Source organism: Colobus angolensis, unplaced genomic scaffold (assembly GCF_000951035.1).
Source record: "Colobus angolensis palliatus isolate OR3802 unplaced genomic scaffold, Cang.pa_1.0 Scaffold22, whole genome shotgun sequence".
NCBI classification, from domain to species: Eukaryota; Metazoa; Chordata; class Mammalia; order Primates; family Cercopithecidae; genus Colobus; species Colobus angolensis.
Window position 1 is genome coordinate 1,640,330 of NW_012115377.1, and position 10,473 is coordinate 1,650,802.

The 10,473-nt window shown below is 53.6% G+C and overlaps 2 protein-coding genes across 2 annotated transcripts in view; both read right to left on the minus strand.

Moving 5' to 3' along the window:
• Positions 1-4,000, minus strand: part of PLIN5 (perilipin 5) — a 13,275-nt gene extending 9,275 nt beyond the window's left edge. The window contains exons 1-3 of the mRNA XM_011943467.1: positions 3,946-4,000; positions 2,821-2,904; positions 447-642 (exon numbers count right to left, since the gene is read on the minus strand). Coding sequence (XP_011798857.1) covers positions 447-642; positions 2,821-2,883 — 259 coding nt within the window. The 5' untranslated portion in view covers positions 2,884-2,904; positions 3,946-4,000. The remainder of the gene's footprint in view (positions 1-446; positions 643-2,820; positions 2,905-3,945) is intronic.
• A 1,800-nt stretch (positions 4,001-5,800) lies between these two features.
• On the minus strand, positions 5,801-8,880 carry LRG1 (leucine-rich alpha-2-glycoprotein 1). Its single transcript, XM_011943468.1, has 2 exons — positions 8,762-8,880; positions 5,801-7,749 (listed from the first exon to the last, which is right to left on the minus strand). The coding sequence occupies exons 1-2, from the start codon at positions 8,791-8,793 to the stop codon at positions 6,738-6,740; spliced, it is 1,044 nt and encodes a 347-aa protein (XP_011798858.1). The 5' UTR covers positions 8,794-8,880; the 3' UTR covers positions 5,801-6,737.
• Between the last annotated feature and the right edge of the window lie 1,593 nt (positions 8,881-10,473).

A 10,473-nucleotide genomic window follows, 5' to 3' on the forward strand; every position in this document is an offset into this window, starting at 1 on the left:
TTGTATTTTTAGTAGAGACGGGGTTTCACTATGTTGGCCAGGCTGGTCTTGAACTCCTGACCTCGTGATTCACCTGCCTCAGCCTCACAAAGTGCTGGGATTACAGGCATGAGCCACCACACCCAGCCAGATTTTAAAAAAAAAAAAATTTTTTTTTGAGATACAGGATCTCACTATGTTGCCTCGGCTGGTCTTGAACTCCTGGCCTCAAGTGACGCCTCCTGCCTCGGCCTCCCAAAGTGCTGGGATCATAGGCATGAGCCGCCATGCCCAGCTGGTGATCAGATTAAAGAGGGACTTAAGTGCAGAGATTGAGGAGAGGTGGCATGGCAGTGGGACAGGTGGCTAGGCTGAAGATGACTCCCAGGAATGTCATGCAGATAGACCAAGGAGGATAGGACAGAGAAGCAAGCCACAGTTCTGAGAAAATGAGCTGGGGCACTCACGCTGGGGCTGCAGGTGCTCGAGCAGCGGCTGGGCGTGGTCCAGGGCACGGGTGGTCAGGCTGCACACGCAGTTCTCAGCCAGGCGGCAGGCAGAGCCCAGCAGTGGGTGCCTGTCCTTGGCCGCGCTGTAAGCATCGCAGACCGCGGTGCACGTGGCCCTGACCAGGGGCAGAGCCACCACACGCTGCACCACGTTCTGTGGGAAAGGTTGGCATCAGGGGGGTCCTGGGGGAAGTGGGGCCCCAGCCATACCTCAACCTACTTCCCCTCTCTAGGCCAGGACGAGAGATGGGAGAGTGGAAGGATAGAGTACTGAACACCCCGCCATGTAGAGGCAGTGAAGATACATGTGGATGTGAGAATGTCATGGTTCCTTAACTCACAGGCTCCTCTTCCCATGGCGTACACGGAGCATTACAATTTTGTTTTCTTTTGTTGAGATGGGGTTTCACTCTTGTCGCCCAGGCTGGAGTACAGTGGCACCATCTCAGCTCACTGCAACCTCCTCCTCCTGGATTCAAATGATTCTCCTGCCTCAGCCTCCCAAGTAGCTGGGATTACAGGCGCCCGCCACCACACCTGGCAATTATTATTATTGTTATTATTGTTATTTAAGACAGAGTTTTGCTCTTATTGCCCAGACTGGAGTGTAATGGTGCCATCTCAACTCAGTGCAACCTCCGCCTCCTGAGTTCAAGTGATTCTCCTGCCTCAGCCTCCCGAAGAGCTGGGATTACAGGGATGCACCACCATATCTGGCTTTTTTTTTTTTTTGTATTTTTAATAGAGATGGGGTTTCTTCACGTTGGTCACGCTGGTCTCAAACTCCCAACCTCAGGTGATCCACCCACCTCGGCCTCCCAAAGTGCTGGGATTACAGGTGTGAGCCACCGCGCCCAGCCAATTTTTTTTTTTTTAAGTAGAAACAGGGTTTCACTATGTTGGCCAGGCTGGTCTCGAACTCCTGGCCTCAGGTGATCCACCCAACTCAGCCTCCCAAAGTGCTGGGATTACAGGCGTGAGCCACGGTGCCTGGTCACAATTTTTTGTTTTCAATAGAGACAAGGTCCTGCTCTGTTGCCTAGGCTGGAGGGCAATGATTCAAGCACGGCTCCCTGCAGCCTCAGCCTCTCAGGCTCAAGCAATCCTCCCACCTCAGCCTCCAAGTACCTGGGATTACAGGTGCAACCACTGTGCCCAGCTAATTTTATTTTATTTTATAGAGATGGGGTCTTGCTGTGTTGCCCATGCCGGTCTTGAACTCCTGGCTCAAGTGATCCTCCCGCTTCAGTCTCCTAATATGCTGGGATTATAGGCATGAACCACTGCACCTGGCCAAATACTTTTTTTGATCTGCATTTGGTTGGAAAAGGTCTGCATACTTCCGTCTCCTGGGTTCAAGAGATTCTCCTGCCTCAGCCTCCCAATTAGCTGGGATGACAGGCAGCCACCACCCGACCTGGCCTTTTTTTTTTTTTTTTGAGATGGAGTCTCCTTCTTGTTACCCAGGCTGGAGTGCAGTGGCGTGATCTCAGCTCACTGCAACCCCCACCTCCAGGGTTCAAGCGATTCTCCTGCCTCAGGCTCCTGAGTAGCTGGGAATACAGGCACCCGCCACCACGCCCGGCTAATTCTTGTATTTTTAGTAGAGACAGGGTTTCACCATGTTGGCCAGGCTGGTCTCAAACCCCTGACCTCAGGTGATCTACCCGTTTGGCCTCTCAAAGTGCTGGGATTACAGGTGTGAGCCACCATGCCCAGCCTGACCTGTGCAGTTCAAACCCGTGTTGTTAAAGGGTTGACTGTGATCTGTCTGCTCGAGGGAGGAGATGTTAGAGTTTGGGGGTTCAGAGCACCGCGCCTGGAGCGCAATGGCCTCCGTTCACTTCTGGTTCAACAGCCTCCAAGCTGTGTGAACTGGGGCAAGGAACTGAACCATTCGGTGCCTTGGTTTCCCCAGCTATGAAATGCATTACTAGGGTTGGGATTGGTATTCAAGGAGCCAATATACATGAAACTCTTGCAACCGATACAGTGATTGCTGCTCTATTGTTATTGTTATTGAGGGCGCCATGATGGTGGACGTGGAGACAAAAGGATACAGGTGGAGACCCAGGGATCAGAGGAGAGGGAAAGGGTTGGGTAGGGACCACAAAAGCCAGCTGGGTGTCTTTGAGAGACACTCCCCTCCCAGGGCCTCATTAAGCCCCCACTAGGAAACAGACCATCTCCTCCATGGACCAAAATATTTTATGAGTCAGGTTTTCCCAGCAAGGAGAGGAGTGGGGCGGGATACCTGGCCTCAAACGCTCCTAGAAGGGACTGTCCCACACAATTCCTTGTGTCCCTGCTCCATGGGAGGGGCAGCCCTCACCTGCTGGGTCTGAGAATCTGAGCCGCTGGGTCTGGGGATCTGAGCCGCCTCGTCTTCGGACATCGTGCTGCAAACAGGGTCACCCTGCAGGGCAGGATTGAGTAAGGGGGGGCACCTGCCCAGGCGTCAGAGCCTGTCAAATAAACCTCTTGGGGCCTCAGTTTCTTCATCTGAATAATGGAGCATTCTGCGGGGCTCAGACAATGCATGTCCAGAGCTCTGTACACAGAAAGTGTCCAATAATGAGCCTCTGGCAAGGTGGGGTTGCTGGAGTGACTTGAAGCATGGTCTCTGAGGTGAGAGAGACCTGGGTTCAAATGCTACCATTAATTGCGGTGTTATTTTTATTTATTTATTTATTATTTTTTAAAGACAGAATCTCTCTCTTGCCCAGGCTGGAGAGCAGTGGCGCCATCTCAGCTCACTGCAATCTCCGCCTCGCAGGTTCAAGTGATTCTCCTGCCTCAGCCTCCCAGTTAGCTGGGATTACCCACGTGCCACCATGCTCAGCTAATTTTTGTATTTTTAGTAGAAACGGGGTTTTGCCGTGTCGCCCAGGCACGTCTCAAACTCCTGGGCTCAAATGATCCGTCCGCCTCAGCCTCCCAAAGTGCTGGGATTACAGGCATGAGACACTGCAACTGGCCTGCTGTGTGATTTTTGGCAAGCGCCTTCACCTCTCTGGGCTGTTTCCTGTTTTGTTAGATGGGGGAGGTCCCTGCTACCCCTGCAGCCCCTGCCTGGGCCCAGAACTGCCCAAGCACCCCGGACGGCTGGAGGTGGTAGCTGCTGAGTCCTAGTCCACTCACAGCTCATTTGACAGACAGGGCAACTGAGGCACGCAGCAGGTCCATACTGGTCCCAAGGTCACGCAGCCAGCTAGAGTTAGAGGGGGGAGCTCGACTTGCCGCCTGCGATCCCTCCGGTTGCCACCCCGCGTCCTCTGAGGCCTGGTCCTCGCCCAACTGGGTCCTGAGCTGGGGCCAACTGGGCCAAGGGTCCCAGCCACCTGCTCTGGCCCGTCGTACCCGTCCCACGCCGCCGGACCTTCGCCCAACCACCCTATCTGGAGCTCCTCTCCTGAGCCCGGGGGACGCTCCTGGACGCCGCCCTCAGGGCACTCACCCGCGCGCGAGCGGCTTCAGACCCCAGGTGTCTCCGCTGACCCCCACGCTGAAGTCTCCACCCCCTGCGCACCGGCCCCGCCCGTCTTATATCTGCTTGCGGAGTGGGGGCCTCCGGAACTGACCAATGGGGAGAGGCCATGCGGGGGCGTGCCCAGGGGGTGTGGCTCCAGGCTTCCCTCGCCCTCTCCTTGGGCTAGCCCCCTGCTCTGCGGTTGCCATAGCAATCCGGGAGCGCTGGATGCAAAAGATTGATCTATTATACTTTATTATACCAAGTTTGTCCGCCTGTCACCCTCACTGCTGTTGCCATGGAGATGGTCCATGCGATCACAGCCCCCCCATGGCCCTGTTGAGTGACCTTGGCCAAGTCGCTGATGACTTTTCTTATCATTAATTATTATTATTTATCGATTTTTGAGACTGGGTCTTGCTCGGTTGCCCAGGGCTAGAGTGCAGTGGTGTGATCATAGCTCACTGCAGCCTTGCCTTCCCAGGCTCAGGTGATCCTTCCGCCTCAGCCTCCTGAGTAGCTGGGACCACAGGCACACACCACCATGCCCAGCTAACTTTTTTTTTAACTTTTTGTAGAGACGAGATGTCCCTGTGTTGACCAGGCTGGTCTTGAACCCCTAAGGCCCAAGTGATCCTTCCACCTCAGCCTCCCGAATTGCTGGGATTACAGGTGTGAGCCATTGCCCCCAGCCTCTTTTTATTTCTTAATCTGCCCCTTAACTAACCAGAAGCCAAGCCTGCCCTTTCCCTAGGATCCCCATTTTACAGCTGAGCAAGCTGAGGCTCAGATATCGTAAATCCCTTGCCCTGTGTACCATAGCAGGTGAATATCCTATTCCTTTTTTTTTTTTTTTTTGAGACAGCGTCTGACTCTGTCACCCAGGCTGGAGTGCAGTGGTGCAATCTCGGCTCACTGCAACCTCCGCCCCCTGGGTTCAAGTGATTCTCCTGCCTCAGCCTCCCGAGTAGCTGGGATACAGGCGCCCGCCACCATACCTAGCTAATTTTTGTATTTTTAGTAGATACGGGGTTTCACCATATGGGTCAGCCTGGTCTTGAACTCCTGACTTCATGATTCGCCCGTCTTGACCTCCCAAAATGCTAGGATTACAGGCATGAGTCACCACGCCTGGCCAGGGATCCTATTCAAAGCTAGCCCTGCTGGACCCCAGAACCCTGCCTTTTCATTGTGGTGCCTGGAATGACCACAGATGTAGGCATGGTCTATTTATTTATGTACTTATTTAGAGACACAGTTTCACTCTGTTGCCCAGACTGGAGTGCAGTGGTGCGATCTTGGCTCACTGCAACCTCCACCTCCCAGGTTCGAGCGATTCTCCTGCCTGACCCTCCCGAGTAGCTGGTATGACAGGCACATGCCATTCTGCCTGGCTAACTTTTGTATTTTGTATTTTAGTAGAGACGGGGTTTTGCCATGTTGGCCAGGCTGGTCTCGAACTCCTGACCTCGGGTGATCTGCCTGCCTCAGCCTCCCAAACTGCTGTAATCCCAAAGGGATTATAGGTGTGAGCCACGGCACCAGGCTACACGTTCATTTTTTAGGCACCTGGGAAAACTGGACATACCCCCAAACCCCAGGGTCTCCCAAATCTGATTGCAGCCCCTACATGGCCAATGACATATAAGCAGGTGGGCCCGGGACCCCGTCCATCCCTTCAGCCCCATCCCGCCCCTGCAACCTTGCACGGGGCAGGTGCCCCCTTAGATGATCTCAGGCCGGCACGACAAATTGTTTGGAGACCTGGACAATCTGGTTTGACTTAAACCTTCTCCTAGGACACAAGCCCTGGCAGAAATCCACTGGTAAAATGACACCCAGGCAACAGTCAAGGTTTTATTTCCAGTTAGGTCCCAGGATGGGGGAAGGGAGAGGAAAAGTCACAGGCCTTTGATCCCAACTGTCACCCCCTAGGAAGACCACATCCCACACCCCAGGGCCCGGGCCATGCCCCTTTTCCTCCTTCACCTCGGAGTCCTAGGAAGTTGATTTGAGAAGATGCTAGGAACACAGCAAAAGCCAATTCATCCCATCCAGTTTTCAAGAGTTATTTATTAAACCCCTTGGGTCTGACCCCAAGCTAAGTGAGACTCAGCACCAGGCCCTGCACTCAGAGAGCCCCCTGACCTGGGGAAGACAGTCAGAGAAAGGCAGGCCCAGTGTGGCCTGGGCTCAGCCGGAGGGAAGGTCAAGGGGGCTGGGAGAACCCAGAGATCAAGAGATCTGGGAAACGGGGAACGGCATTCCAGAGAGAGGGCACATCCTGGGCACGGGTAAGGAAAGCCCATCGTGTGTTTTAGAAGCATGCGTGGGTGCAACGGGGTCCCAGCCATAATGGACAGCCCTGAGTCTCACCTGTAAAAGGCAGGATTGTTTGTTTTTTATTTTTATTTCTTATTTTTGAGACGGAATCTCGCTCTGTTGCCCAGGCTAGAGTGTAGTGGCGCGATCTCGGCTCGCTGCAAGCTCCGCCTCCCGGGTTCACGCCATTCCCCTGCCTCAGCCTTCCGAGTAGCTGAGACTACAGGCGCCCGCCACCACATCTGGCTAATTTTTTTATGTATTTTTAGTAGAGATGGGGTTTCACCGTGTTAGCCAGGATGGTCTCGATCTCCTGACCTTGTGATCCGCCCACCTCGGCCTCCCGAAGTGCTGGGATTACAGGAGTGAGCCACCGCGCCCGGCCAAAGGCAGGATTATTTGCTAAGTGGGTTGCAGTGTTCTACCAGACCCCTCACCCTCAACCCCAGCCGCAGGTCTCACTGGGACTCGGCTACTGCCAGGAGCGTCTGGCCCTTCACGGCTTCAGGCCCAGCACAGCGCGTGTCATTCTGGGAAAACATCTTGTCTTTTTGGGCCTGAAGCCAACGATAGAGGTCGCTCAGGTTCTGGTCACAGATCCAGGGGTTGCTGGAGATGTCAAAGCCATCCCGCATGTCCCGGTTTGGCTGTCCTAGGGATGTCCAGAGCCCCTTGGGCATGCTGGCCAGCGAGTTATTGGAGAGGTCCAGCATGTCCAGCTGCCGCAGGCCATGGAAGGCACCGGCTGCCACCCTGGCCAGCTTGTTGCCGTTCAGGAAAAGGTAGCGCAGGTCTGGCTGCGGCACGAGGAGATCCTTTCCCAGTTCTTGCAATTTATTGCCTTCTAGATGTAGCCGTTCTAATTGCAGCGGACCCTGCAGAAAGTCAGGGGGCAAGGTCTCCAGCTGGTTCTCCGCAAGGTCAAGGGTGCACAGGAGGGTGAAGTTGGCCAGCAGCCCGGGGGGCAGTTTCCGGAGGCAGTTCCCAGACAGGTCCAGATGCCTCAGGGCTTTCAGGCCGTGCAGCCACGAGGCCTCCAGGACCTCCAGTTGGTTTTCTTTCAACACCAGGGTGTCCAGGGTGGCTGAGGCCTGGAAGAGGCCTGGGGGCAGCCCGGTCAGGGAGTTTCGAGTTAGATCCAGCACCCTCAGCTGCGGCACTGGCCGCAGGAACTCGGGTGAGAGGCTTTCCAGTCTGTTGCTGGAGAGGTGCAATTCTCGGAGCTTAGAGGCGTCCTGGAGGAGGTTGGCTGGCAGGAGGGTCAGGTTGAAGAACTCCACGGACAGGTGCACAGTGTTGGCTGGCAGGTAGCTGGGGATTTTGGCAGGTGGTTGGCAGGAGATGGAGCTGCCGTGGTCTGAGCGGAATACCTGGCAGTCTTTGGGGCTCAGGGTGACCCCCCAGGCTGAGGCCGCCAATAGCAGCAGCAAGAACAGGGTTCTAGAAAGATGGGGTTGAAAGCCCCCTGGGCTGCGGGCAGTAACAGAAGATGCTTACTAAACCACAGTGAAAATACGCTCAGCTAGGTGAAAATACACCCCCAAATTTGCCCACTTCTTCCCATCTCTGCGGCTACCAGCCTGGACTATGCCACCTCATCTCTTACCTGGACTAGGGCAGTTGCTTCCTTCTCCTCTCCCGGCTTCTACCCTCACCCCCCACAGCTGCCAGAAGTGGCGCCTGTTGCAGGGAGAATTACAATTCTAGGAAAGTTGAGTTTCTGAGCGTAACTCCCGCATAATATGAATACACTTCCCCATCACCAGCCTAGCCCCCATGAGCTGCTAATTATTCACAGTCCAACTTGCTAGTTTCTTCTGATCTGGCTTGTTTTCTGGGTCAGTCCTTGTCTCCCTGGCTCTGTGTTTTGATGTGAACTCCTATTCATCCTGCAAAGCCCCAGCTCCAATGCCCTCTTTTCCATGAAGACTTCTCGGCTCTGGGATCCTGGTCTTTCTGTCCAGCCTTGACCAGTTGGGTGCTTGGAGGAAGACAGATGTTCAGGTTCACGTTTTTGAGACAGGGTCTTGCTCGGTTGCCCAGGCTGGAGGGCACTGGTATGATCATAGCTCACTGCAGCCTCTGAACATGAAAAGTGTATCCTACTTTGTCCCGGTCTGAGGGTAGGCATTTGGCCTTGGGAAGGGGTGGTTTACACCTAGCACCCTTGGAAGCCTGGGCCTTCCCCTCCTTCTCTAGGGCTTCCCTGGCCCAGCAGCCATCAGACATGATCTGGACAGCCTTGGTCACTGTGGCCCCAGACCTCTAACAAGAAGCCTCCCCCGGCCCCATCCTGCCCATGCCCACCTGGGCTTCTGCAGGGGTGTGTGTGTGTATGTGTGTGTGTGTGTGTGTCAGTCTTTCTGTCATAGTTAAGGTTAATCTGTCCCAGGCTTCAGGTCTGTATCTGCTCCCTGTGACTTCAGTGGGTCAGGTGGAATGTGGGTCAGACCTGCCTAGGACAGGTAGTGTGGGGACCTACCTTTTGGGTCGCTGTCTGCTCCAAGAGGCCATGGTAGCTCTTCTCTTTTGCTTCTGGGTTGTCCTGGCCTGGGGGAGGTGGCCTTATACCTGCCTGGACTCAGGGCCGGGGAACCAACCTTGGGAAAGTCCCCACCCCCATCAGTTCCTGCTAGGGGCTAAGGCTAAGCCAGGCGGGGAAAGGGGAGGGGTCAGGATTACAAAATTGCTTCCTGGAAATTGTTTCCTGTTCAACCTCTTTTTGACCCTGCTTCTAAAACCCAGGTTTTTCTTTCCTTGTTTCCTGATTTTTGGGGGACATCCAAGAGTCTCTCTAGTTGCATCCTCACTCCCCCAACCCAGAGTTCAAGGATCAAGGTTTGCAAGGCACCATTCCTGGAGATAGCGACAGCTCTTAGCAAGAGGAGTTATTTACCATAAACTTGAGCAACCAGGAAGCTCACTGAAAAGAACAAAAAAAACTCTTGTCTTGACTTCGTGGTATGTTGATATTGCTTTTTTTAAATGAAGTCATTTAAAAAATACAATTCAATAGTGACTAATGCCAAAAGTCTCTATGGTCCTTGGACAGTGGCTTGGGAGGAACCAAACCTGGTTCTGAATTCCAGCTCTGTCATGAACAGCTTTGCTTTGTAACCTTTGGCAAGTGACTTTTCTTGGCCTCAGTTTCCTCATCTATGAAGCTGAACTCAGATCTTTGAGGGCTCTTTCTGCCCTTTTTTCTCTTCATCTGAATCTGACATCCATGCTATTGTTTCCATTCCTCCTCATTTCCTATTAAATGCATTTGGAGGCTACAAATTTCCCTTTGAGAACAGCTTTGGCTACATCTCATGGACTTGGCTACAGAGTGCTTGCATTCTTGTTGAGTTCTAAATATTTAGGTATGATGTGTCAGCTTTATCTGCACCTATGACTATTTTTTTTCTTTTTTTTGAGACCGAGTCTTGCACTGTTGCCCAGGCTGGAGTGCAGTGGCATGATCTCGGCTCACTGCAAGCTCTGCCTCCCAGGTTCTCACCATTCTCCCGCCTCAGCCTCCCGCATAGCTGGGACTACAGGCATGCACCACCATGCCTGGCTAATTTTTATATTTTTAATAGAGACAGGATTTTGCCATGTGGCCCAGGCTGGTCTTGAACTCCTGAGCTCATGTGATCCACTGGCCCCGGCCTCCTAAAGTGCTGAAATTACAGACGTGAGCCACTATGCCCTTTTTTTTTTTTTTTGAGACAGGATTTTGCTCTGTCACCCAGCGGGAGCAGTGTGGTGCAATCACACCTAACTGTAGCTTTGACTGTGGGCTCAAGGCCTCCCAAGTAGCTGGGACTATGGGCACGTGCCATCATGCCTCGCTAATTTTTTTTGAGACGGAGTCTCCCTCTGTCACCCACACAGGAGTGCAGTGACGCGATTTCGGCTCCCTGCAACCTCCACCTCCTGGGTTCAAGCGATTCTCCTGCCTCAGCCTGCCGAGTAGCTGGGAATATAGGCACATGCTACCACGCCCAGCTAATTTAAAAAATTTTTTTTGTAGGAGGAGGCTGGTTTTGAACTGCTGGGCTCAAGGAATCCTCTCAGTCTCTCTGAGCTGTGAGCCACTGCACTCAGTCTGTCTTGTACCCTCCCGTCCCCAGAGCCCAGCCGTTCGTAGGTCTTAATCAACATGGGCTGAGAGAAAGGAAGGCTTGTGAAATGTGGTGATACAGTAAC

What these genes read in the sequence shown, in the direction of transcription:
- LRG1 (XM_011943468.1), bottom strand. Translation starts at nt 8,793, where the DNA reads ATGGCCTCTTGGAGCAGACAGCGACCCAAAAG. An exon ending in AGCAGACAGCGACCCAAAAG is followed by an intron (nt 7,750 to 8,761) that starts GTAGGTCCCCAC and finishes TACTGCCCGCAG; the next exon opens with CCCAGGGGGCTTTCAACCCC.